This window comes from Lemur catta, chromosome 17, assembly GCF_020740605.2.
Source record: "Lemur catta isolate mLemCat1 chromosome 17, mLemCat1.pri, whole genome shotgun sequence".
Taxonomy (NCBI): Eukaryota; Metazoa; Chordata; class Mammalia; order Primates; family Lemuridae; genus Lemur; species Lemur catta.
The window spans coordinates 24,138,924-24,164,436 of NC_059144.1; the positions used below are offsets into that span (position 1 = coordinate 24,138,924).

The window sequence follows — 25,513 nt, forward strand, 5'->3', positions numbered from 1 at the left end:
CGCATCAGGATACGTGGTTCTGTCTCTTTTTCTTGTGCTCCCACGACCGCGAGCTACAGCTCCAGCCCAGCGCTCCGCTGCCATTCCCAGCGAGCGCTGCCACCGCGGGCTCCTACGGCTCCGCCCCCGACGCGAAGCCCCGCCCCGTGTGGCCCCGCCCAGCACCCACTCCTCACGGGCTCCTCTCCTTACTTCGTGGCCCCACCCTGACGCGCCCTTCTGGCCCATCTCGCAAGTCCCGCACTACATCCTTCGGCTCCTGGGCCCCGCCCCAGCCTCCCTCTTTTGCTTGTTGCCCCGCCCCCAACCATCGGCCACACCCCCGGATGGCCCCGCCCCTCGAAGCTCCACCCGCAGTAGCAGGGGGTAGGTGGCGGCTGGCCCAGCCGGGCCCCGCTGCCCTCTGCCCCGGGCGCTCGCTCCTAGCGGGCTGCGTACGGCGGGACAGGGCGAGCGCGGCGGCCCGGGGGCTCGGAGGCGAAGATGGCGTCAGGCAGGCGCGCCCCGCGCACCGGGCTGCTGGAGCTGCGTGCCGGGGCGGGCTCGGGGGCCGGCGGCGAGCGGTGGCAGCGGGTGCTGCTCACCCTGGCGGAGGACGTTCTGACCGTGAGCCCCGCCGACGGCGAGCCCGGCCCGGAGCCTGGCGCCCCGCGGGAGCCGGAGCCCGCGCAGGTCAACGGCGCCGCCGAGCCGGGCACGGCGACCCCCCAGCTGCCCGAGGCGCTGCTGCTCCAGCGGCGCCGCGTGACGGTGCGCAAGGCCGACGCCGGTGGGCTGGGTATCAGCATCAAAGGTGGGCGCGGGACACTGAGGGCACGGGGTCGTGGTGTTTATTGGGCCGCCGAGGGCGCAGGGGTTGCGGGGGCTGGCAGAGCACAGAGGACATGGAGTTGGAGGCCTGTCTGGGGGTAAGAGGGTCTGAGGAAACCGAGGGCTCTGGGGCCCCAAGGTCGGAGGAGGGTTTTGATAGTTGGAGGTCTCAGGGGGTCACGGAAGACACAGATGTGGAGACGGTTGTGGGCACACCAAGGACATGTGGGTAGGGAGTTCTGGGGGCAATTAGCATGGGCGTCAAGGACAAGAGGGGCTCCAGGAAGGCAGAGGGTGGGAAAGGGGGTTGAGGCCTGGGACAACAGTAGGACAGGGAGGGGAAGTCTGTGAGAAACAAGGTGGGTGTAGGAGGCGAGGCCTGGAGTTTGGGAAGCACAGGGGCGGATAGGAGCCGTGGGTGGAGGCACAGGCTGGGATCACAGACAGAAGGCCAGCAAGGACCTAGAACTCTGAGGACCCAGGAAGACTGTGTACCTGAGTGGGGAGCCCTGACAGCTAGGTTTGAGTCCCTGATCTGACTGTCTCCACCTTGCACGGGATGGAGGGGGAGGATGTGGAGTTGCCACTCCTCTCTGAGAGCTCTCAGCCCCCAATGCTGACAGCCAGTAGGGTGAAGTTAGGGTACAACCAGACTGTGTTTGAGTCCAAAATCAGCTGTGTGGACTTCCTATCTCTGAATCTGTTTCCTCAGCTGTGTAATGAGGATGATGATTGAGTTGTGATGTTTCTGTGAGAGCAGGGCTCACCATGTCAACACATAGTAGGTGCCTGGTTAATTACTGCTGTTAGACGATAGGGAAAATGGAGACCAGGAGAGACTCCCAGAGCAACTAAACATAGTGCTCAAAATCCTTCATGCTCCCAGCTGCTGGGTTTGCTGTTCCTGCCCATCTGTTTCTCAGGGTCCCATCCACTAGTAGAGTGCCTTGGGAAGGTGTATCATCCCTGTATCACCTTGAATCTGCACTGTCCCCTCCCTAGGTCTCCCTGGTACTGGTTCTGTTCCTTGGTGCCTCCAGACCCTTTGGCCTGGGTAAGGAGGTGGGGATGGTGGAAAATGCCACCACTGTGTGCCACGTGCTGTGCCCCATACACTAGTCTCATGATCCACTTTGTCCTGGCAACAAGTGGTAAAAGGTAGGGAGTATAATCCCCATTTTGCAGACAAAGAAACTGAGACTCAGAAAGGAAAAATGATTTTTCCCAGGATATCATGGTCAGTGTGTGGCAGAGCTGGGATTTGAACCTTAATTATCAGGCTACTATCCCCCTAGAAAGTGCCCAGGGGAGTTGGTTCTTTACTGTGGAAGGGCAGATTCCCCAGGCAGCCAGCCAAGAGGGCCTCAAAGGGGGAAATGGGAAAGCCAGGGTGTGGGTACCAGTCTTACCCCTAAACTCCAGCATGGTATAGGGCAATAGACCAATCCAAAAATTATACTCAGTGTGTCAGAGCAGGAAGGAACTTAGAGTTCATATAGAATTCCATTTTGTGGATGGACAAACTGGGACTCAGAGAGGAGCAGGGGCTTTCCAAGGTCCATAACATTACTCCCCAGCTCCACACTTCCAGGTCGGGGTGAGGGTACTTTTAGGAGACTTCAGGGGAGGTACCAGCTCCATCTAATTCCTTGTGGATGGAGACTGGGCTCCCATTGCCATGGTAACCCCTGCTGTAGAGTCTAGCTTAGTCTGAGGCAGCCATGAATGATCATAACGTCAAAGTGAACTGAAGCCCCGAGTTTCAGGTGGGAGAGTATAGTTATAAATAAAACCCCTTCCTCTCCTAGATCTCAAGCTCTATGCAGATGAGCAAACTGTTGGGCCTGTGTAGGGGTCAGGAGAGGCATTCTAGTCCCAGCTGTGCCACTAACTTGTTGTGTGACCTTGGAACGATGACTTCCCACTCTACGCCACTCGTTTCTCATCTTCAGAATTCTGGGGATGGACCACAAGTGTGATATCCCAGGGCCTGACTTGCAGTCTACCACAGGGTTAAGAGTGTTGGTTCTGGAGCCCAGAGGCCTAGGTTCAAATACTGGCTTTGCTGCTTACTAGCTGAGTGACCTTGGTCAAGGGTCTTCTCTCCACACTTCATTTTCCCTAATAGGAGACTGAACTTGCGTGTGTGATGGAAGGTTGTGAAGATGCAATGAGACAACATTGAAAGCATTTAGCACAGTGCTGGGCGCTTGATATGTACAACTAATGTGAACGTTGTTACTATTTCTGATTTTAAAGGGGCATTTAAGAGTTTAGCAAGGAAGCAATTCAGTAAAATGTATTAGCTTATTTAGCATTGGGGATGCAATTCAGACAGGCTTTTGAAATCTCTAGACTTTAAGGCTTTGCTTTCCAGCCTGAGTCCTGGATTATGAAACTTTATCATTGTTAAAAAGATTCTTTGGGGCCATAGGAATAGCTGACTTCTATCTTACTTCCAGATTGGGTTCCCACATTGTGGGAAAATTACTTAAAACCAAAAATATTTAAGAAAAAGCTATTGAAGTACTTTGTAAGTTAATCAAACACTGGTGAATACCCAAAGCATTTAACAAAAGATCCAGGGACCAAACTATAGCATTATGAATTTTGATAAGTATTGTGAGTGTCCCAAACTTTTTAGTCTTCTGAGATTCTCTTTATTCTCCCATCTCTCCTTTACCCACCCTCGGCTGGGCACCGAGGGAGGCCCTAGAATTAATTTTGCCTTGACTTGGCTGGAGTGTCTGCCTCAGTTTCTTCTTTCTGTGCCTGTGCAGGTGGCCGGGAGAACAAGATGCCTATTCTCATTTCTAAGATCTTCAAGGGATTGGCAGCTGACCAGACAGAGGCCCTCTTTGTGGGGGACGCCATCTTGTCCGTGAATGGGGAAGACTTGTCCTCTGCCACCCACGATGAGGCAGTGCAGGCCCTCAAGAAGACAGGCAAGGAGGTGGTGCTGGAGGGTAAGTTCCGGGGGCCCGGGGCCCAGAGGGCTGTGCAGAGGTGTTTAACTTCTTCCCTAGCTCTCCAAGCCTCGAGTAGCCACCTCCCAGCACTAGGGGCTGGGAGGTAGGCAGGGTTGAAAACAGAAACAGAACTTGGGACCTGCCTGGAGACAGTGTGGGGTAGTGGAGGGAGAGCAGGCACAGAGCCACGCCACCCTGGTTTGCATTCCCTCTCTTCTAGTCACTCGCTGTATGGCCCTGGACAAGTCACTTCATTTCCCTGAGCCTTAGTTTCCTCATCTGTGAAATGGGGTTGTAGCACTTGCCTTTCTGGGTTGTTGTGAGTAGGGGAGAAGGTACATGGTAGAATATGCCACCCAGCGAATGACTCAGGGAAAGAGAAGAGTGGGGACTGGGGAAGGGGCAGCTCAGATTCTTTCCTGAGGGATCTGGGGAGCTCTCTACTCCAGCTTCTTTCAGCACCCAGTAACCCGAAAACCCTGAGACCCATCTTCCTTTGGGAGAGGACTTGGCCTTTACATAGCAGGACATCAAATCCTTCTAGCAAGGATCAGAGAAGAGTTTTGGGGGGGAGCCTTGGTTGGATGGCTTTTTCCACTATTCTCTCACTGTATGGTCTTGGGTGAGACCCTTGCCTTCTCTTGGCCTCAGTTTCCCCATTGGTTGTTATAGGCCTTCTGCTGTGCTTGTCCATATCTGTCTTTTACCCTCTCTCAGGAGGTTTCTGCTTTGCTCAGCCCTTTCCTCAAACTCCATTCTGTCAGCTCCGGAAGCCTGTGGGGGCCTGAGGAATGTGTCTTTGGCTTATGGCCCAGAACAGGCACAGGGAGGTGGCGGGGGCCAATGGAGAATACCATGGCCAGAGAAACTGCTGAATTGAGTCTCAGCCCCAAATTCTGGTAGGTTGCCTTGGTTTCCCCAAAGGGGTCTCCAAGAAGGCACAGAAGCAAATAGGCTCTGGGTCCCTGGGTGATCTCTGTCATTTTTTTAGTACTTAAAAAAGACTGCCTCTAAAGTGGTAGTCCCTAAAAGCTTAAGTATATCAATCATATTTTAATGGCAAAGTTAAATAACAGGATTACACATAAATGATATGGATATATGAGACCTTTTCCCACAGATACCTCATTACTTTGATATTTATAGCCAGCAATGCGGTTTTGAAAAACCATTGACATTCATCAAAATGTCATATTTCAGTTGACTTGAAAGCTCTTTTAGTTTCTGTTGTCTGAAAATTTAGTCTACGGATGGTAAAATTTCTGCTGCAGACACATTTCTTTTTTTTTTTTTTTTTGAGACAGAGTCTCACTTTGTTGCCCAGGCTAGAGTGAGTGCCGTGGCGTCAGCCTAGCTCACAGCAGCCTCAAACTCCTGGGCTTAAGCGATCCTCCTGCCTCAGCCTCCCGAGTAGCTGGGACTACAGGCATGCGCCACCATGCCCGGCTAATTTTTTTTTTTTTGTATATATATTTTTAGTTGGCCAGATAATTTCTTTCTATTTTTAGTAGAGACGGGGTCTCGCTCAGGCTGGTCTCGAACTCCTGACCTCGAGCGATCCACCCGCCTCGGCCTCCCAGAGTGCTAGGATTACAGGCGTGAGCCACCGCGCCCGGCCTGCAGACACATTTCTAATGCGCATTGAGGTCCCCTTGCCTTCCTCTTTGGATTGAGAATGTATCTATGTGGGTTCTCAGCATGTACGTCATTCTGAGAAGGTAGTTTCTCTAAATTTTGATGCTTAAAGCATCTTCTGACTCTAGGAGCTTACAACAGCCAACTCTTCCCTCTAACTCATGTGCTCCATTTCTTCCTCACTAAGCCAAGAAACATTCGTAGACACCTACTATGTGCCTAGGGCGAGACTCTGTCTCAAAAAAAAAAAAAAAAAACAAAAAAAAGAACCCTAAACCAGACCCAGGCCCTCTCCTGAAGGAGCTCACCCTCTAGTGGGGGGACACAAACATATATACTGTTTTCTTCTTAGAAACTATTTAAAAAACAGTTCCTAAAATCTTGTCTGCTCTGTGATAAATCTCTGTTTGGGCTTGGGTAAGACCTTTGTCTTCTTGTAACCTCAGTTTCCCTATTGGTTGGGGTTAGGCTAGATCAGAGATGACCAATAGCTTTTACTTAGAGTGTCAGCTCTGCTGGTAGCTGCCGGGAGCTCCATATTTGGAAGGATTGGGAGGCTTTGTCTGGGCTCAGCACAAAGGAGCTGGAATTGATTAGCAATGTCTACCACAGATATAGTAGAGAAGAGAAGTAACATGTTATACCATCCCAGGACTGAAGGTCTCCAGCCCTTACGTTATCTGAGACTTTTCACAGAGCAAGATCATTCTTTGGTAAACCCTGCCCCAGGCCTGGATAGAAGAAAGGAGGGTGTGGCCTTCTTGGTTTTTTTCTCAGCTTTTTCTTAGTTGAAGTCTCTTTTGACCTGCTCTGCTGGCCCAACAGTCCTATGGATGGCGGTGCTTCCACCCAAGGCTGCACAGAGTGGGAGGGAGGTGGTGGTGAGGCACTGGGGTGAAGAATCTCTAAGCTGCACGAGTGATCTGACAGAGCGGAGGGTTGGCGGGGGGGGGGGGGGGGGGGGCGGGGGAGATGGGAGGATGCTGTGGCTGGTCCTTGAGACTTTGCAGAGTTTCTGGAGAAGGTCAGGGACTGGCAGTCTGGAGCCAGGCTTCCTGGGAGCCTCTCTGGTTCTGGGTTTCCCCCGGAGCCCAGTCACTAGCCACATTGTTCAGCAGTTCCCTGTTCCCATCCCACTCCTGAAGTCACTTCCAAGGGGCCATGGAAGGATGGCCTGTGCTTTAGATGCGAATCTAGCAAGGCAGCTGGGCATCTTTCCTGGGGCTTGGGACTTGGTGGGTACAGGGTCCCCTGCCCTGAAAATGTCATGGAAGAACAGGTGTTACCAGCAAAATCTAGGTGTCAGCCAGAGCCCGACTTCCCTGGCCTAAGTTGGGGGCTTAGCTGGGCCTCCACAACCCCACCCTGCCTCCTGGAACTTTTCCTCTGCTGGGTCAGGGGTTTGTACAAATGCCCTGAGCCTGTTCTCAGCCACAGGGCTGTGTTTGTGACCAGAGTCTGGGCCCAAGCTGGCAGCCAACATGCCTCTGTCTGCTGCTTAGAGAGGCCCATTGTGTATGCAGACCTCAAGCCAGGGTCAGCCTAGGCTCTTGGAGACCAGGCCTGGGGGAAGAAGGAGGGACAGCCACAGAAAAATGCCCTTTCCTCCTCCCACCTCCACTGTGGCTGGCAAGACAGTGACAATAATGAGCCCTTCATGCCTTAAAAAATAATACTAAAAGACAGTAAAAATTAATAAAGTGAATTTTAGTGTTTTCTATGAAGTAGGGAAGGTACATCCCACATTGAGATCAGGCTTTTAAAAGATAAAGGCACAGACAGAGTAGCATGTATATAAATGTGCATGACAAAAGGCACAACAGAGTAATAGGATTTGCTATCACCCCCATTTTACAGACAAGATTATCAAGGTTTGTTGAGAATAAGTAACTTTCTTTAAGTCATACGACTAGTAAGTTGGCAGATTCAGAACTAAAACCAAGGTCTGTCCGGATGCAGAGGCCACTATTTCCTCAGCTTCGGATAATGCCTGTCTTGCATGGTTGTTTTCAAGATTAAAGAATAATGTATGTAAAGTGCCAAGGCCAGTGCACATAGTAGGCACTCGATTATTTATCTTGAATATCTTATTTGCTATGTATAAGGATGAGGCAATGTATTTGAAGTGCATAGGTACGGTGTCTTCCACATGGTAAGCATTCAATAAATATCATCCTTCATCACCTTCATCATCATCATCATTCTCATTTTCTCTAGGAAGTTCTTTGAGGGCAGGAACCATGTGTAGTTTGTTTCTGAGCCCCCAGGCCTGGCACTGAGCCCAGCGCACATTAGATCCTGGTGTTTGGGGAATGATCAGTAGGTTTCTACTTTACCTTTCAACTTTTCCATTGCAGTTGACATTGCTAAATGTTTAAGATTTGGCTCAAGGCTCATGCTGGGCTTGACTGACTCCTGAGCTTTTCTGTTATGAGTCCTCAGAACTCTGAGGCCAGCTCCCTGCCAGCCCCTCCCCTGGGAGATGGGCACTGCCAGCTGTCCCGCCTGCAATTTGGCTCGATGCATCACCACTGCCAAAAGTGGGATGTCACCAACGGATGTAGCTAATTTGGGGCCACCCTGTTCAACTTAGCTGAGTGATGCGGTGCCCCAGAGACGCCTGAGGGACTCCTGCCCCAGGAGCGGAGGCATGAATGGAGCCCCCGGCTAGTTCTCCCAGGGCTGCAAAGACCTGTTGTTCTAACTGTTGTTCTCAAGGAAACATTTATTTGGCTGCGCACACACATAGCTTTGGACCATGTGACTCCCTACAGACAAAACTTGGCTTAATCCAGCCCTGGCCTGTTCCCCGGACCTTGATTAAAATGCCTGTGGGCCTCTGGAGGCAGGTTCTGGCCCCCATTAGCTGTGTGACCCTGGCTTCTGCTGGTGGTGGAGGACATAATAATGACAATAATTGTGATGGTAGTGTCTGCTGCTTATTGATGCCTACAATGTGCTAGGCACTGTGCTAAGTGCCTTCCCTACATTATTTCATTGACTCCTCAATGCCACGTCTGCAAATTAGGTATGTTATTCCTCCCATTGTATAGAGGAGAATGCTGAAACTCAGAGGAGTGAAGTCACTTGCCCAGGGCCACACTGGCAGAGCACGAATATGAGCTCAGATCAGTCAGAAGTGAAAACCCATGTTCTGAAATATTTATACTGTACTGCAAGGCATATCCGCCCCTCTGAGACTCCGTTTATTTATCCATTAAACAAGGATATTATTCACTTGACCAGCCTAAAAAAAAAATTAAACAAGAATATTAATCCATCTCATTGACTTAGTGAAGGTGTATTTAAGAGTTAATATAGAGTAGGCCCTCAATAAGTGTTTCTTTATCCAGTTATTAATATTCTAGTACCCTAAATCTAGGCTTCCTGGGTTGAGAAGGGCCTTATCTCTGCATCTTGGCTTGCATGGTTTGGAATGTGGTGGTCTACTTTTGAAAAATAAACTAGAGGCCGGGCGCGGTGGCTCACGCCTGTAATCCTAGCTCTGGGAGGCCAAGGCGGGTGGATCGCTCGAGGTCAGGAGTTCGAGACCAGCCTGAGCAAGAGTGAGACCTCGTCTCTACTAAAAATAGAAAGAAATTAGCTGGCCAACTAAAAATATATATACAAAAAAATTAGCCGGGCATGGTGGCTCATGCCTGTAGTCCCAGCTACTCGGGAGGCTGAGGCAGTAGGATCGCTTAAGCCCAGGAGTTTGAGGTTGCTGTGAGCTAGGCTGATGCCACGGCACTCACTCTAGCCCGGGTAACAAAGTGAGACTCTGTCTCAAAAAAAAAAAAAAAAAAAAAAAAATAAACTAGACTTAAAAAAATTTTAGAAAGCAATATATGCTTATTCAAAAAATATCCACAACAGGAGCGTGTAATGTGATCATCCCATAGAAATAAACACTGTTTGATATTTTTGCACATTTCCTTCCAGAAAGTGTCTATATTTATTTTTATCATTTAATAAGTTGAGGTCATGTACCTATTTCTTATTTTTTTTTTTTTTACTTTTTATTTTTTACTTTTTTTTACATTCTGGAGAAGGAATGGGTCAACCCCCGAGAGTGGAGGAGACCCTCATTCCTATAAATGGTTGCATAATATCCCATTATTGGGATTCATTCACTCATTTAGCAAATATTTACTGAGCCTCTGCTCTGTGCCAGGACTTGACGTAGGCACCAGGGATACAGCTATGAACAAGACTTCGGGGTCTCTGCTGGTCAGGGAGCTTACATCTTGTTTTTAGCAGCCTCTTCTCATGGACATTCAAGTTCTTTCTAGCCTCTTGCACCACAGACAATAGCCCTTCAGTGCACCTGTGAGCATTTATCTGCAGTGTGGTTCCTGGAAGGAGTATTGTTAGGTGCAAAGGTTCACATGCCTTTAGGATATTGATAGGTGGTACCCACCTGCACTATTCAAGGACAGGGCAAATTGAGATTTTTATCTCTCCAAGTGTGGCAACTGGGCTCTGCCAGAGTCCAGGAACTATTTATATTAATAGTTCAGCCTTGCTAGACCAGCAAGACCGTAAAGGTCATCTCTTCCAGAGCCTGTTGGAATCTCAAGTCCTCTCCACACCACCCTGGGCGGGCAGGTGAGCGGCTTGAACTTGTATTTTCACAATGCCCTGCTCTAAGAGCTGCCATATCAGGGCCCGTTATGTATAAATAAACTGAGGCTTAGAGAGACCTTGGGACTTGCCAAAGCCAGATAGAAAGTGACAGGCAGGGCCTGGATTCAGATCCCTATCTGTCTGTCACCACATATGAATACTATGCCCATCCCTTTATATAATACTAGAAACAATAACCATGCAACTATCTACTGAAGACCTGTTCTATGCCGGGCAGGAAAAAGTGCTTTACATATATTGAATCTGATCTATTTTACTTCCATTTTAAAAATGAATGGAGAGGCTCACAGAGGTCAAGTCATTTGTCCAAGATCACAGAGCAAGGATATTAAACCAAGCCTGCCTCACTCCAGACCTCTCTATCAATATTCTTGCTCCAGGTTGAGAAGCCCTTGGCCTTTCAATATTCATTCCTTTAGCAGATTTCTTATTTACAGATTACCTGGTATATGTTAGGTACTACTCTGGATGTTGAAGATACCCCTAGTGAACAAGAAAACAAGGCAGTCCTTGCTCTCATGGAACTGACATTTTGGTTAGAGGAAAAAGGCCATAGACTAGTAAACAAATGGGTCGATCATGTAATTTCAAGCAGGGGTAAGTAAGTGACCACCCACTGAACAGACAAGGAGAAGCTCGAGCTGGGAGGACAGGCTTCGCTTTAGCCAGGACCTGAAGCTAGGACATTTAGTCACAGACATTTATTGAGCACTGGGCTAAGTACTGGGGTGTGGCGATACTGTGTTGCCCAATCAGATGTGTCCCCTTCTCTCAGCAACACCTGTGTGGCCCCCAGCACCACCCCCCTCAATTATACTGGGCCATGTGAATGATCCTGCCCTGTCTTGGTTGCTGGTGTCTCCAGCGGAATCTGTCCTGGATCCTTGGGGCCAGTGCCAGGTCCTGACTTCCCACCTTGGCAGAGCTGGGGATCCTTGGAAATTGGGGCTTCTGTCTCTGCCTCAGCTTCCCTAAGGAGGAAGGACCCCTGCGTCACTGCTTTACCAAGGTCCTGGGCCAGGGGCTTGGCTGGGGAGGGTGTGGACACTGGCTAGGCCTGTTCTTGGGGTGTCAAGAATGCTAGCTGCAGGGCCATGGTCACGCTGCCCTCAGCTCTCTAGGCCGCAGGCTTTGGGCAGCCCCGCCCTGCCTGGCTGGGTGACTCAGGCAGAAATCAGAGCTGGGCTATATATGGCCACACTCTGGGGCCCCCAGGACCCCACCCCCACTCTGGGACAGGCCACTTGGTTTGTGAAATCCAAGTCCAGTTTCTGGCACCAGCTGGTGTGCTGTCCATTTATAGCATGTTTCTTTGGGAGAGGAGGAGGACCCAGTTCTGGGACGGCGGGATGAGCAGGGGCTCTAGCAGTTTCCCTGGCTTCAAAGTTGACAAATGTTCATTTGCTGAGCATGTAGCATATGAGATCCTTGCTGGATTCTGGGGACACAGACATGAATCAGATGAGGTCCTTGCCCTCACAGTGTTTACAGCCTGGTGGGGGATGCAGACCCCACACAGACAACCACAGGGGAGTGGGGTCGAGGAGACTGCAGGGTGTGGTGGGTCCAGACTCAGCATCTGGGAAGGATTCCTACAGGGGGTGACGTCTCAGCTGGGCTTCCACCTTGTGGGCTGTGGCACTTTCTAAATGAGCCTGTCCTGCCCTGGCATTCATTTTTCCACCCCCAGAACACCAACTCTGGGTGTTCTGAGCAAGCCCAGTTTCTGTCCTCCAGGAGTTCCTGGTCTGGTAGGGGGGACAGCCACACTCCCAGCACAAAATCACAATAGGGCTCTAGGAAGTGCGGGCAGGGGAGGCTAGGAGGTAAGAAACACTTATTTCTTGAGTCCCTACTATCCACCACGTATCTTACATCACCTTATTTAATCCTCTTTTACTGACTAGCAGATTGAGGCCAGAGAGGTGAATTACCTTGCCCATGATCACACAGCTAGAGAGTGCTGGAGGCTGGGCACGATGGCTCACGCCTGTAATCCTAGCATTCTGGGAGGCTGAGGTGGGCGGATTGTTTGAGTTCAGGAGTTCAAGGCCAGCCTGAGCAAGAGCAAGACCCTGCCTCTACTAAAAATAGAAAGAAATTATATGAACAGCTAAAAATATATAGAGAAAAATTAGCCAGGCATGGTGGCGCATGCCTGTAGTCCCAACTACTCGGGAGGCTGAGGCAGGAGGATCACTTGAGCCCAGGAGTTTGAGGTTGCTGTGAGCTAGGCTGACGCCACGGCACTCTAGCCTGGGCAACAGAGCGAGACTCTGACTCAAAATAAATAAATAAATAAATAAATAAAATAAAATAAATGCTGGAGCTGGAATTCAAATCCAGAAGCATCTAACTCCAAACCATGTACTAAGGGCATTCTATGCAGAGGGAACTGCATTTCCAAAGGTGTGCAAGTGTGGAAGCTCATCCAGCTTCTGAGAGCTGTGAGTGAGTAGTCAGTATGATTAGACCAGAGTGTGAGATTAGGCATATGGAAGGAGCTGAAGCCAGAGAGGTGGGCAGGGCCCAGATCCTAGAGGGCCTTAAAATTAGGCAAAGGGTGCAGGGCAGCCAGAGCAGGGCTTTGAGCAGGGGAGGGAGGGAGGGACGTGGCCACTTATAGCAAGGAAATGTAGCAGTTACACCACTGGGGGCTGTATTAGTCAGGATGCTTTTGACTACAAGTAACAGGAACCCAGTTCAAAGAGGTGTAAACATTGAAGAAAATCTTCCAGAACATCTTGTGGCAGCATGGCTCCAGGGCAGATTAATTTAGGGGCTGATGGTATCACTGAAAATCCAGGTCTATCCTTCTTTCTGTTTTGCCATCCTCAATGGGTGGATCCCAACTCTTGGGGTCAAAAAATGGCTATCATTGCCCTAGGACCAAGTTCCCTCCCAGCAACTTTGAAAGGCTAGAGGAGAGGAAGAGGAAGGAAGTGTGCTTTCCCTCGCATCTCATTGGCCAGAACGGTATCATCTGCCCCTTTCTAAACCAGGCACAGGCAAGAGGGGTAGAATGATTGTGATTAGCTTTGACCAATTAAGATTCTCCCCCTAGGCTGGGGAGAAGCTGAGCCTCCAGGACTGAGGGTTGTGTTAGCAAGGAGAAGATGAGTTTTGGTTGTCAAGTAGGCTGTGATATGTCTGTCCCACCTCCACTACCGTCTGAGATATAATTCAGTAGTTAGTCCTGGGGTAAATTGTCGCTGCAGTCATAAGTCATTTTTAGTGCTAATCCCTAAATGTTGGATTTAGGCTTAGTTCTCTCAAAAAGACCTGCTGTTGCTTTCAACATAACTTCTCTCCCAATCCCAGTAGGGTTTGTAACTCTCTCGCTCTTTCACCCCTGTTTTCCTTGAATCAGGGGCATCTCCTGTGACAGAAATAGCTTCTTATCTGGTTCTTCCAGGGAGCGGGGCCAAGAACTGCTTCCTAATCCCTTCCTGGACTGTCCATTTGCAGGCAGGGCATGCTGGCTGGGCTTTGACTGCAAACAAACGTCAGATAGCTAGCAAGCCAGACGGCCATGGGAGCAGGTGTGGTTGAGAGAAGGGGAAGGGACAGCTACCCGCAAGGACTAGCAGGCATCAGGCTCCCCCCCAGTGGAGCAGCAGAGGGTACAGCCTGGCTGGGCAAGAGAGACCAGTGCTTGGGCAAGTCTCTTAACCACCTTGATGTACACGCTCTTGTCCTAGTCGCTCATTTGAGAGATGAGGAGACTGCTGCTCATCAGGATTGCAGCTGCCTCAATTGTCAGGTCTGCCTACCAACCATTTCCCCTTCTTCCTTGCTAAGGGCAGTCTGATTTTATTGGGTGAAATATGGTCAGCCTCAGAGGCTGAATTGTGATTGGTCAGAGTTGTGACCATCCCCTCTTACTGATGATTGGACTAGAAGTGGGCACACAGCCCAGTTCTGGCCAATGAGATATAAGGAGACATCTATTGGGGGCTTCAGGAGATACTTACCTCTCTAATAAGAGGGAGGTGTGAGGAGACAGCCCTTTCTCTGTCTGTGTCCTCTTCCTGCTTTGGGTTTTGTCATGTAAGGAATGGTTGGCGTGTGCTGGGCAGCCATTTTGTGGTCATGAGGGGAAAACCAAGAGAGAGGCAAAGAAGCCTCCAGTGAATCCAATGTCATTGAGCCACTGACCCAACCCTGAATTGCCTTTCTCCAAACTTCTTGGTAAGTGAAATTATAAATATCTTTATTATTTAAGGCACTGTTACATATTTTATTATTTGCAGCTAAACTTATCTAATTGACACAGCAAAAATGACCAAGATGTTTCATCATCAACCATACTTGATTGGTAATGGCTGCCATAGATTGATCAAGGGATAGAGCAAGGGATAGAGAAGTGGTGTCACAAGTGTCCTATGTTTGCCATTCCAGTCCTGGGGCCGGTCCAATACCTGGCACATGGTACCTGGCACATGGTGCTCAAGAAAGTTGACTTGTCCCCAAATCTCTTTGTTCCCATCAAACTCTTTCCAGATCAACCCTGGCATCATGTTGCCTTTTGTTTCTAGCTGCCATTGCTAGTGAGATCCTCTTTCTCTAGTAAGGCATGGGAACCTGGCCTCCATCAGTGGGGCCCCCGTCAAGACTTTTGGTTGACTATATCAGAACCCTACTTGATTTTGCAACCTGACTTTATGAAGGACGAATATCAGAAACTAGAACATTACTCTGGAAGGCCAAGGTGGGAGGATGCTTATGCTCAGGAGTTTGAGACCAGCCTGAGCAAAAGCGAGACCCTAACTCTACTAAAAATAGAAAAATTATCTAGGCATCATGGTGCATGCCTGTAGTTCCAGCTACTTGGGAGGCTGAGGCAGGAGGATCGGTTGAGCCTATGAGTGAGCTATGATGACGCCACTGCACTCTACCTGGGGTGATAGAGCAAGACTCAGTCTCAAAACAAAAAACAAAATACAAAACTGGAACATTAGCAGGTTCCTGGCAGACCTTCCCTCTATCTCTCAACATGCATCTCTACTAATCTCTCTCTATAGACCAGCTTTCTCCACTTCTCTGTATGCCTAGCTGAAGGCAGTTGCCCTTATGCCCTTATTCAAGCCATCAGTCTAGGATCTCTTCCAGTGTCAGTCGGGTAGCCTAGTGTGGCTCAGGCGTTCCCCCAGTCCAGCTAGCATGGCCAGGGGTCAGGATCACATGCCAGAACATGACTTTATGGGTCAGTTGGCCAGAGAAGCAGGTCTGAGCTGCTATTCTAGAACTGTACTGTTCAATATGGTTGCCATTAGCTCCATGTGACTATTTGAATTTAATTTTAAGTTAATTAAAATTAAATAAAAATAAAAAATTCAGTTAATTTGTACAGCAGGGATACTGGCAGGCACTCAGTATTTTCTTCCCCACTGCCCTATAAGGGACTTTAGCCTAGAAGAAGATAGTGATATTGGACATAGATTAAACTCTTAATGGATTAGTGATAGTTGTGATGTGTGTTGCATGGGAGACAGTGTCACCATGGCAACTGCTGACCTCTCTCCTGACCAGTCAAGTACATGAAGGAGGTCTCACCGTATTTCAAGAACTCTGCTGGCGGGACCTCTGTTGGCTGGGACTCGCCTCCCGCCTCACCCCTTCAGCGGCAGCCTTCCTCCCCTGGTCCCCCACCCCGGAACCTCGGCGAGGCCAAACACGTGTCCTTGAAGATGGCATATGTCTCGAGGAGGTGCACCCCTACTGACCCGGAGCCCAGGTAAGGCTGGGGTGGGGGGCCCAGACAGACAGATGCCCCGGTGTTAGGAGGTGGGGCCAAAAGGAAAGATACCTTTGTGTTTTATGAGTGACAAGCACAATGCCAGAAGACAGTAGGTGCTTAGGAAATAGGTTGGATGCCCGAGTGAAGTTACGGAGACGACAGTGTGCTTTGCTTCTCACTTCTTCCTCCGGGCAGTTCACATCTGAGGAAGAACTTGGTCTGGGAGAACCCAGTTCCAGTCTTGGTACTCTTTGGACTAGTCCTTCTTCCTCCCTGATCTTTCGATCCTCCGCTGTGAAATAAGGTGGTTGGATTCAGTGATCCCCTCAAGTCTCTGCCAACTCTGCTATAGTTGTGAAATGTCTGGTAACGTTTGTATCAGGGCCATGGAAGGTTGCCATCCTTCACAACTGAGCAGCCTTTAACAGTTCATCATTGATAATAGGACTGATACCAGCTAACATTTACTGAGTGCTTACTGTGTAAGCACTGTACTGAGCGCTTTCCATGTGCGAACTCTCACAGTGGCCCTATGAGCAAAATCCTGTTAATTCCCCCCCTATTTTGTAGATGAGGACAGAGAGGGGAAGTAACCTGCCTGAGATCACCCAAATAGAAGCCCTCTCTGCTTTAGAAGCTGCAGGTGCCTAAGTGATGGTGGTTGAATGAAATAGATGTTAGTTAAGTGGGGTGTGCCATGTTGGGGGTGGTGTATAAGTGACATACACACAAAAAGCTTGTTACGGCCTAGGTTCAATGCCAGGCAAATGCCTACGTTGGCTGGGAGAGCTGGTTAGTGTCCAGCATCCAAATCTCTTGGTCCCACTTGATTCCACACCCCTGCCTGCCCCCATGAGGCAAGAACTGGTGATTCACAGGTAACTTACAGGTGTTTCACCCAAGGGGCCTTTTGTGTTGGGTGAAGGTGAGGTGGTGTTAGTCCTTCCTGAGACTCACAGAACTGTGGATTCCCAGCCTGATCCCAGACATTACCTGAAGCATGTTTGTATATGTGTTTCTATATGTGTATACATGTAGATGTCAAGTAAATGTAAGTGTTTATGTGACCATTTGCATGTATATGGGTGTAGATTTGTAAACGTGTTTATGTGTTAATATTTGCATGTATATGCACATATGTGTATATACGTATGTGTACATGTATGCTTGAACATGTGCATGCATGCAAAACTACATGTGCAACCTGAATATAACTGGGGTTCCACATGGCCCACCGTCAGTGCAATGTCCCAGTCAAAGGAACACCGTCTGGCCACCAAAATATAATAAAAACTATTTCAAACTTTTACTCAATGTTAAGATTGCATTGGCATGCAAGTATAGAAACCCCAACAAGCAATAAATAAATGAGGAGTTTATTTTCCCACTTGTTTAAAAAGAAATCCTGCTGAGTGCAGTGGCTCACACCTGTAATTTCAGCTACATGGTGGGAAGCTTAGGCAGGAGGATTGTTTGAAGCAAGGGTTTGAGTCCAGCCTGGGGAACATAGCGAAACCTCATCTCTAAAATAATAATAATAAAAATTGGCTGGGCATAGTGGCACATTCTTGTAGTCACTTGTGAGGCAGAGGTGGGAGAATCACTTGAGGCCAGGAGTTTGTGACCAGCCTGGGTGATATAGTGAGATCCTGTCTCAGAAAAAAAAAAAAGAAGTCCAGGGGTCAGCTATTCAGGTTGCTATAGATGCTCAAGGATATCTTCAAGGAACCAGGCTTCTAGCTTCTTCCTCTGCCATTTTTATTATGGATTGCTTCTTCATGGAGGCAGGATGGTGGCTGCATCTGCAAGCATTGTGTCCATATTCCAAGCAGGAAAAAGACAAAAGGCAAGGAGACTTTTCTCCTGCCTGGTATTTTGGCTATCTATTGCTGGAATAACAAACCCTCCTAAAATTTAGTGGCTTAGAAAATAATATTTATTATTTCTTATAATTCCGTAATGTGGGCTAACTCAGGTGGTCAGTTCTGCTCTTTGTAGAATCTACTGGGGCCGGAAGTCCAGGATGGCTGCTTCACCCCTGTCTAGTACTTCACCTGGGATGGTTGGAAGAGTTAGGGGCTGCCTGTGCATTTCTCTTTCCACATTGCCAGCTTATGCTTCCTCAGAGCTTGTTGCTCTCAGGGTAACTGGACTTAATCTTCTTTTTTTATAATGAGTTATTTTTTTAGAGACAGTATCTTGCTTTGTCACATGGGCTGGAGTGTTGTGATGTGATTATAGTTCATTGCAGCCTGGACCTCGTGGGCTCAAGGGATCCTCCTGCCTCGGCCTCCCAATGTGCTGGGATTATAGGCATGAGCCACCATGCCCAGCCTAGACTTATTATATGGTGGCTTGGAAATGCCAGAATGTCACTTCTGCCAAATTTGATTTGTCAAACCAAATCACAAGGTCGAGGGGAGGAGAAGTGAATTTTACTTCTTACTGGGAGAAGTAGACTTTGTGCACAGGGAAGGATGGATTTGGCAGAGGCCATCTCTGGAGACTAATTACCATACCTGGGAAAGATTTATCTTTCATTCAGGAAGGGACACCCTCTCCAGAAACTTCTATCTGTATCTCATTGCTGGCCCTTGCTGCAGGGAGGCTGGGAATTCAAGTATTTTGCTTTCTACTTCTGCAGTAGAGGAAGGCAGAGGTGAAGGGTGCGGGATGGGTGTTGTTTGAGAGCCATCCTCTGCCATCTGCCTCACTCCATCCAGTACCGAGATGCCAAAGGGTATTGAATGTTTCATGCCTCACAGATCATTTTGAAGATCCTCTCCGTCACTACTCCTGTTGGAACCTCCCTGAAACTTGCCTCCACACTAGCCTGCCTGGCAGTGGTTTGTCTCCTCCCTTCTCCCCCGCCATTCCCCCAGCTCTTTGTTTTGTAGATCAACGTGGCCTCTCAAGCTTCTTCTTTAATTTAGTTTTTGTCCCTATTAGTGAATGACTTTGTTCTGTGCAAGAAGGAGAACCTGTGAGCTGGCCCAGCAAGAGAATCTTCCTTAGAAACCAGGAGAAAAGGGCAAGATTATGAATTGTCACACAGCAATAATTTTGTCTGCATCACATGTTTGAGTGTGTGTGTGCATTTTGTTAGAATGTGCATATGTTTGTGTATGTCATAGTCTCTTGTCCCTAGACCCCTTGAAGCCCCGACAACTGTGGCTGGTGGCCCAGCAGTGAGCATCGCTCCTGATTCTCTCACGATGTCCCCTGTGGTTTCTCCTGGTTTGGTGGTGGGTGGTTTCTTGGGCCAGATTTCAGGGTTGGGCAGCTGCAGCGTAGTGGTCAGGCCCCGCGTCCACCCCATTTGTGCCTGCAGGTATCTGGAGATCTGTTCGGCAGATGGCCAAGACACCCTCTTCCTGAGGGCCAAGGATGAAGCAAGCGCAAGGTCGTGGGCAGGTGCCATCCAAGCCCAGGTCAACGCCCTGGTGCCATGGGTCAAGGACGAGCTGCAGGCACTGCTGGCGGCTACGGGCTCTGCTGGGAGCCAGGATATCAAGCAGATCGGCTGGCTGACTGAGCAGGTGCCTGCCCGGTGGGGACCTGTCCCTCCCTTTGTTCTCCTCCCTTGGAGCCGGCCCTGTTCTCTGTAGGCCTCATCATTTCCCCTCACCCTGGCCCTCCGACCTCTCCCCTCTCCACCCCCCTCTCATTGCTGCTTTGCCCGCTGCAGCTGCCCAGTGGGGGCACAGCCCCCACCCTGGCCCTGCTGACCGAAAAGGAGCTGCTCCTCTACTGCTGTCTCCCCCAGACCCGTGAGGCCTTGAGCCGGCCGGCCCGCACTGCCCCGCTCATCGCCACCAGGTACCCAGAGCTTGGGGGGGAGATGTTCTAGAGGGGCCCCAGAAGCCAGGAACTCCAGCCCTGTTCTACCCTGAGTTATCCCCAGGTGACCTGAAGCAAACGTCTGCCCTGTCTGGGCCTTGGTTTCCTCATCTGTGAAATGGGAGCTTGCTTTCTTTATTTTTTTTTTTAATTTTTTTATTCTTTTTTTAATCTTCATTGGCATCGTGGGGATGAAATGGGAGCTTTCAACAGAAGGATGTGAGGTTTCACCAGCCACTCATTCATTGACACCTACACCTTGTGCTGCATGGTTTGGGGGACACAGAGCTGACCCCAGCAGTTTCTCCCCTCAGGGAAAACACAGTCTGATGGGGGAGACAGACCCAGAAATAGCCATTGCAGTGCAGGGTTTGTAGGAGCCACTTAACTGGCCTGGTCTGGAAAGGCTTGAGGGAGGTGGTGACGTTTGAGCTGGACTCTGACAGCGGAGAAGATGTTCACTGTTTAAGAAAGAGTGGACTAAGCTGGGCGCGGTGGCTCACGCCTGTAATCCTAGCACTTGGGAGGCCGAGGTGGGAGGATCGCTTGAGCTCAGGAGTTCGTGACCAGCCTGAGCAAGAGCGAGACCTTATCTCTACTTAAAAAAATAGAAATAAATTAGCTGGACAACTAAAAATATATAGAAAAAATTAGCCGGGCATGGTGGTGCATGCCTGTAGTCCCAGCTACTCGGGAGGCTGAGGCAGTGGGATCGCTTCAGCCCAGAAGTTTGAGGTTGCTGTGAGCTAGGCTGATGCCACGGCACTCTAGCCCAGGCAACAGAATGAGACTCTGTCTCAAAAAAAAAAAAAAAAAAGAGAGTGGAAGAGCATCTCATGCAGGGAGAATATCATGGTCAAAGGCACAGAGGCATGGAGGGCGTATAGCATGTTCATGGAGCTGTGAGTGTGGTATAACTGGAATGCAGATTTCATGCAGGAAGCGGAGAGAAGTGAGATGGGGATCTGGCAGGGCCAGTCTTGCAGAGCCTGTATTGCCTGGTTAAGGCATATCAGCCTTATCTTTAGAGTTGTGGCAGTGTCGAAGGGAGGGTTTAAGCCAGGGAGCAAGGTGACTCTGGTTGTGTTTTAAAAGAATCCCTGTGGCTGCCACATGGAAGAGGCACTGGAGAGTGCGGGGCGGAGGCTGGGAGGCTGCTGCAGTCATGCAGGAGAGATGATGGCGGCTGGGGGAGGTGGAGGTGGGTGGAGGCAGCAGATGGCGAAGAAAGGCAACATTTGCATTGGAAACCACATGGGTGGTAAAATTAACAGGGCTTAGTGCTTGCCAGATGGGGAGGGCGAAGGAGGTGTCCGGAATGAACGGGAGGTTTGGAGCCTGTGTCTGGGTGAGCATGGGACTGGGGGTGGGGGTGCAAAGGGAGGAGGCTGGGGCGAGATGCTGAATTAAGTCCAGAGTGTGTGTGGGATGGATAGGAGCTTGGATGGGAAGCGGGGACTTGCGGATCTGTAGCTCAGGGCTGGAAAGTGGGAGACTGGGCATCAGCAGCAGCCCCAAGGGGAAATGAGCTACAGCCGAGTGGGTGGAAAGAGGAGCAAAGAGGGGCATGCACCAGAACTCTGAGGTCTGCTGCCCAGAGAGAGGCAGTGAGCGTTCCAAGGCCACACAGCAAGTACAAGTCAAGCTACAGGGTCTAAGGCCCTTGTCACCCATGTCTCTTTACCCTGGGCTGGGCTCTGGCCCTTGTGTTGGGAGTCTGCTGGCTAATAGGGATAATTAGGTCATGGATTGTCTACCTAATCGAGTGACAAATGTTCATTGAGCACCTCCTATGTGTTAGGCATGATTTTAGTTACTAGGAATACAATGGTGAACAAAAGACAAATTTCTACCTTAGCTGATATTCTAGTGAAAAAGACAGGCAAAAACCAACTGAAACAAATAAATAAAAAGTATAATTTCTGGTACCATGATAAAAAGGAAGGCTAGTGTGTGACAAGGGCGCTATTTTATTTTATTTTGTATTATTTTTTTGAGACAGAGTCTCACTCTGTTGCCCAGGCTAGAGTGCCATGGTGTCAGCCTAGCTCACAGCAACCTCAAACTCCTGGGCTGAAGCGATCCCACTGCCTCAGCCTCCCGAGTAGCTGGGACTACAGGCATGCGCCACCACGCCCGGCTAATTTTTTCTGTATATTTTTAGTTGTCCAGATAATTTCTTTCTATTTTTTTTTTTTTTTTTTGAGACAGAGTGTCACTTTGTTGCCCAGGCTAGAGTGAGTGCCGTGGCATCAGCCTAGCTCACAGCAACCTCAAACTCCTGGGCTTAAGCGATCCTACTGCCTCAGCCTCCCGAGTAGCTGGGACTACAGGCATGCGCCACCATGCCCGGCTAATTTTTTGTATATATATATTTTAGCTGGCCAGATAATTTTTCTATTTCTATTTTTTAGTAGAGACGGGGTCTCACTCAGGCTGGTCTCGAACTCCTGACCTCGAGCGATCCACCCGCCTCGGCCTCCCAGAGGGCTAGGATTACAGGCGTGATCCACCACACCCGGCCTCTATTTTTTTTTTTTAGTAGAGATGGGGGTCTCGCTCTTACTCAGGCTGGTCTCGAACTCCTGACCTCGAGTGATCCTCCCGCCTCGGCCTTCCAGAGTGCTAGGATTACAGGCGTGAGCCACCGTGCCTGGCTAGGGCGCTATTTTAGATGAGGGGTCAGAGAAGGCTTCTCAGAGGAGGTGACACTTAAACAAGGATCTGAAGGAAGTGAGGGAGTGAGCAATGCCGATAATTGGGGAAGTGTGTCCGGGCAGAGGGAGCATCACATGCACAGGTGTGAGGCAGGTGTGTACTTGGTGTGTGTGAGGACGCCAGTGCAGCTGGAGCTGAGGGAGCAAGGGGGAAGGTGGCAGGGGGTGTCTCCTGCTGAGTGAGTCAGTGCCCACTGGCAAGTCCTGTCCCCCGTTAGGTGGTAAAGGACTCACGGGGTCCCTTCCTAGGTCACTGCCCCCTTTGGCCAGAACTATTTGTCCCCTGCCCAAAGCCTCATGCTTAGCCCTGTGCTCCCCATTCCCAGACTGGTGCACTCTGGCCCCTCCAAGGGCTCGGTGCCCTACGACACAGAGCTCTCCTTTGCCCTACGCACGGGCACACGCCATGGTGTGGACACTCACCTGTTCAGCGTGGAGTCACCACAGGAGCTGGCTGCCTGGACCCGCCAGCTAGTGGATGGCTGTCACCGGGCCGCCGAGGGTGTGCAGGAGGTGTCTACAGGTGCGCTGGGTAGACCTGGGAGTGCCTTTCTGGTAATGAGCCTCTTATTCCCAGAGGCATTCAAGCTTCCTTCATTGGGATACTTCAGGAGGGGCATGGAAAGTAGGATTTGGGCTCTTCAAGAACCTTCTGTTTTGGATGTGCAGGTGCCCCAGTACGTAGAGAGACTCTTGCCCCTAGGGTTTTTCTTGCTCTGGCTTTGTGATTCTGCTGCTGAGGATGTGAGATGGCACTTGGTGTAGGGTTGTCAGATAAAATATAGGACACCCAGTCAAATTCAAATTTCAGATAAATAAGTACGTCCAAATTATCCATTGCTTATCTAAAATTTAAATTTAGCTGGGCAATTCTCCGGGTCTCTAAGGGCCATGCTTGGTAAGTCTGCTGATGTAGACTTATAGGGAGTGGGCCTCCTGTCCATGGCAGCCCTCCTTTCTACTTATGGTGCTGCTAGAAGTGGGACTAGAAGGGGGTGTAGGTTCTCTGAGGCTGGAGCTGTTTCAGTAGTTTAGGGTATGGGTGTCATGACAAACAGTGAGCCTCCCATCCCTGGAAGTATTCAAGCCCTACCTTGTGGAGCTGTAGTGGGGGTTGGAGGTCAGGCTTGTGGTCTCTGAGCTGCTGGCTGTGCCTGTGCCCACATGCCCTCCCCGCAGCCTGCACGTGGAACGGCCGTCCCTGCAGCCTCTCTGTGCACATTGACAAGGGCTTCACACTGTGGGCGGCTGAGCCAGGTGCGGCCCGAGCTGTGCTGCTCCGACAGCCCTTCGAGAAGCTGCAGATGTCCTCAGATGATGGTGCCAGTCTCCTTTTCCTGGACTTTGGGGGTGCTGAAGGCGAGATCGTGAGTGAAGGGCTGCCTCTCCACCCTGGGGAGGAGGGGGTATGCTCTCCTGGAGGCCCGGCCGGACGGGCCCCTGACCCTTCTCTCCATCCACCCTACAGCAGCTGGACCTGCACTCGTGTCCCAAAACCATGGTCTTCATCATCCACTCCTTCCTCTCGGCCAAAGTCACCCGCCTGGGGCTCCTGGCCTAGAAGTCACCTGGTGCACTAGCCCTGAAGAAGGGGCGTCCATCACATGGCCTGGCCTGGGCCTCCACCGACTGCCTGCTCACCACCGGGCTGAGGGAAGGGAGAGGAGAGGAAACGGGCCTCAGAGACCCAGCCCCCGAGGGAGCTGCATTGGTCTTGGGGACCAGCACCCAGACCCAGGACATAGTGGGTCCTGCCTGTGACAGGGTGGCCTTCGCGCTGCCCACCTCCACCAGTGCCTTTTGCAGAGAGATATTTTGTGTACACAAAAGCCATTCCGAGCCTGGAACCTGCCCCTGCGGGGATCCTGACTCCAGCTAACAGCAGAACTGCCAGGCCTCCTAGAAGTCCCTAAGCCACCCCCAGAGGTCCCATCTGAAGCTGGAGTCCCCTGGGGTCAGTGGCAAGAGAAGGAAGAGGAGTCTTTCTGTTCATTTTCCCCTCAGCCTCACCACCTTGGGGCATCTGGTTTTTCTCTTCATCCTCTCTCTCTCCTCTTTATTCTTGGGTAAATAAACAGCCTGTGAGCACATAGGCAGCCTGGCCCAGTGTCTGTGGTTTGTGACTTGGCCGTTGGGCCCTGTGGTGGCCCCTGAAGTCCCACAGTGGACCAGACCAGGACTGGGGTCACTTTCCCTAGAGAGGAGCAAACCTTTACTACAGGGGCAAAAGGAAAGTGTATTGGTTATCTTATTGTTGTGTGACAAATTACCCAACATTTAGCAGCTTAAAATGACAACCGTTTATTATGTCTTAGGTTCTGTGGGTCAGGAATTTGAGAGGGTCTAAATTGGGTCACTTTTGTCTTAGGATTTCTCATGAAGTTGCAGTGAAGATGTCAGCTGGGGCCATAGTCATCTGAAGGCTTGACTGGGACTGGAGGATCCATTTCCAATATTGCTCACTCACATGGCTGCGGTAGGAGGTCTCAGTTCCTCATTGTGTGAGCCTAACCACAGAGCTGCTTGAGTCTCCTTGTGACATGGCAGCTGGCTTTCCCCACAGTGAGACGCAAAAGAGAGAGCAGGGAGGAAGCCATAATGCCTCTTGTGACCCAGTCTTGGATGTCATATACTGTCACTTCTGCTTTATTCTATTCATTAGAAGTGAATCACTGGCCAGGCACGGTGAATCACACCTGAATCGTAGAACTCTGGGAGGCCAAGGTGGCAGGATCGCTTGAGCTCAGGAGTTCAAGAACAGCCTGAGCAAGAGCGAGAACCCATCTCTAAAAAAAAAGAATAGAAAAAAAAGAAAGAAGGGAATCACCTAGTTCAGCCCATACTCAAAGGGAAGGGAATTAGATTCCACCTCTTGAAGAAAGAAATGCCAAAGAATTTGTGGACCTATTTTAAAACAATCATAGAGGGTCTCAGGCCCCTTGCAGAAGGGAGGTCAGACGGAACATGCTTCAGAAGCTGTGATGTGCCGGCTGGATGAGTGAGCGCTGGTTATAACTCCCTGCTTGCTTGCATTGTCCAGAAAATCACAATGACAACAGCAATGGTGGCTGGCATTTAGAGAGCAGTTGCGATCTTCCAGGCACTGTGCTAGATACTGTGCATCTATGTCTCATTGGGTCCTCACCACCCGCCTG

General features: G+C 50.1%; 1 protein-coding gene across 1 annotated transcript; it reads left to right on the forward strand.

The window, feature by feature from the left end:
- The first annotated feature begins 214 nt into the window (after positions 1-214).
- Positions 215-24,461, forward strand: SNTA1 (syntrophin alpha 1). Its single transcript, XM_045528813.1, has 8 exons — positions 215-793; positions 3,591-3,776; positions 15,594-15,798; positions 19,133-19,340; positions 19,490-19,620; positions 22,685-22,881; positions 23,538-23,725; positions 23,827-24,461. The coding sequence occupies exons 1-8, from the start codon at positions 484-486 to the stop codon at positions 23,917-23,919; spliced, it is 1,518 nt and encodes a 505-aa protein (XP_045384769.1). The 5' UTR covers positions 215-483; the 3' UTR covers positions 23,920-24,461.
- The last annotated feature ends 1,052 nt before the right edge of the window (positions 24,462-25,513 follow it).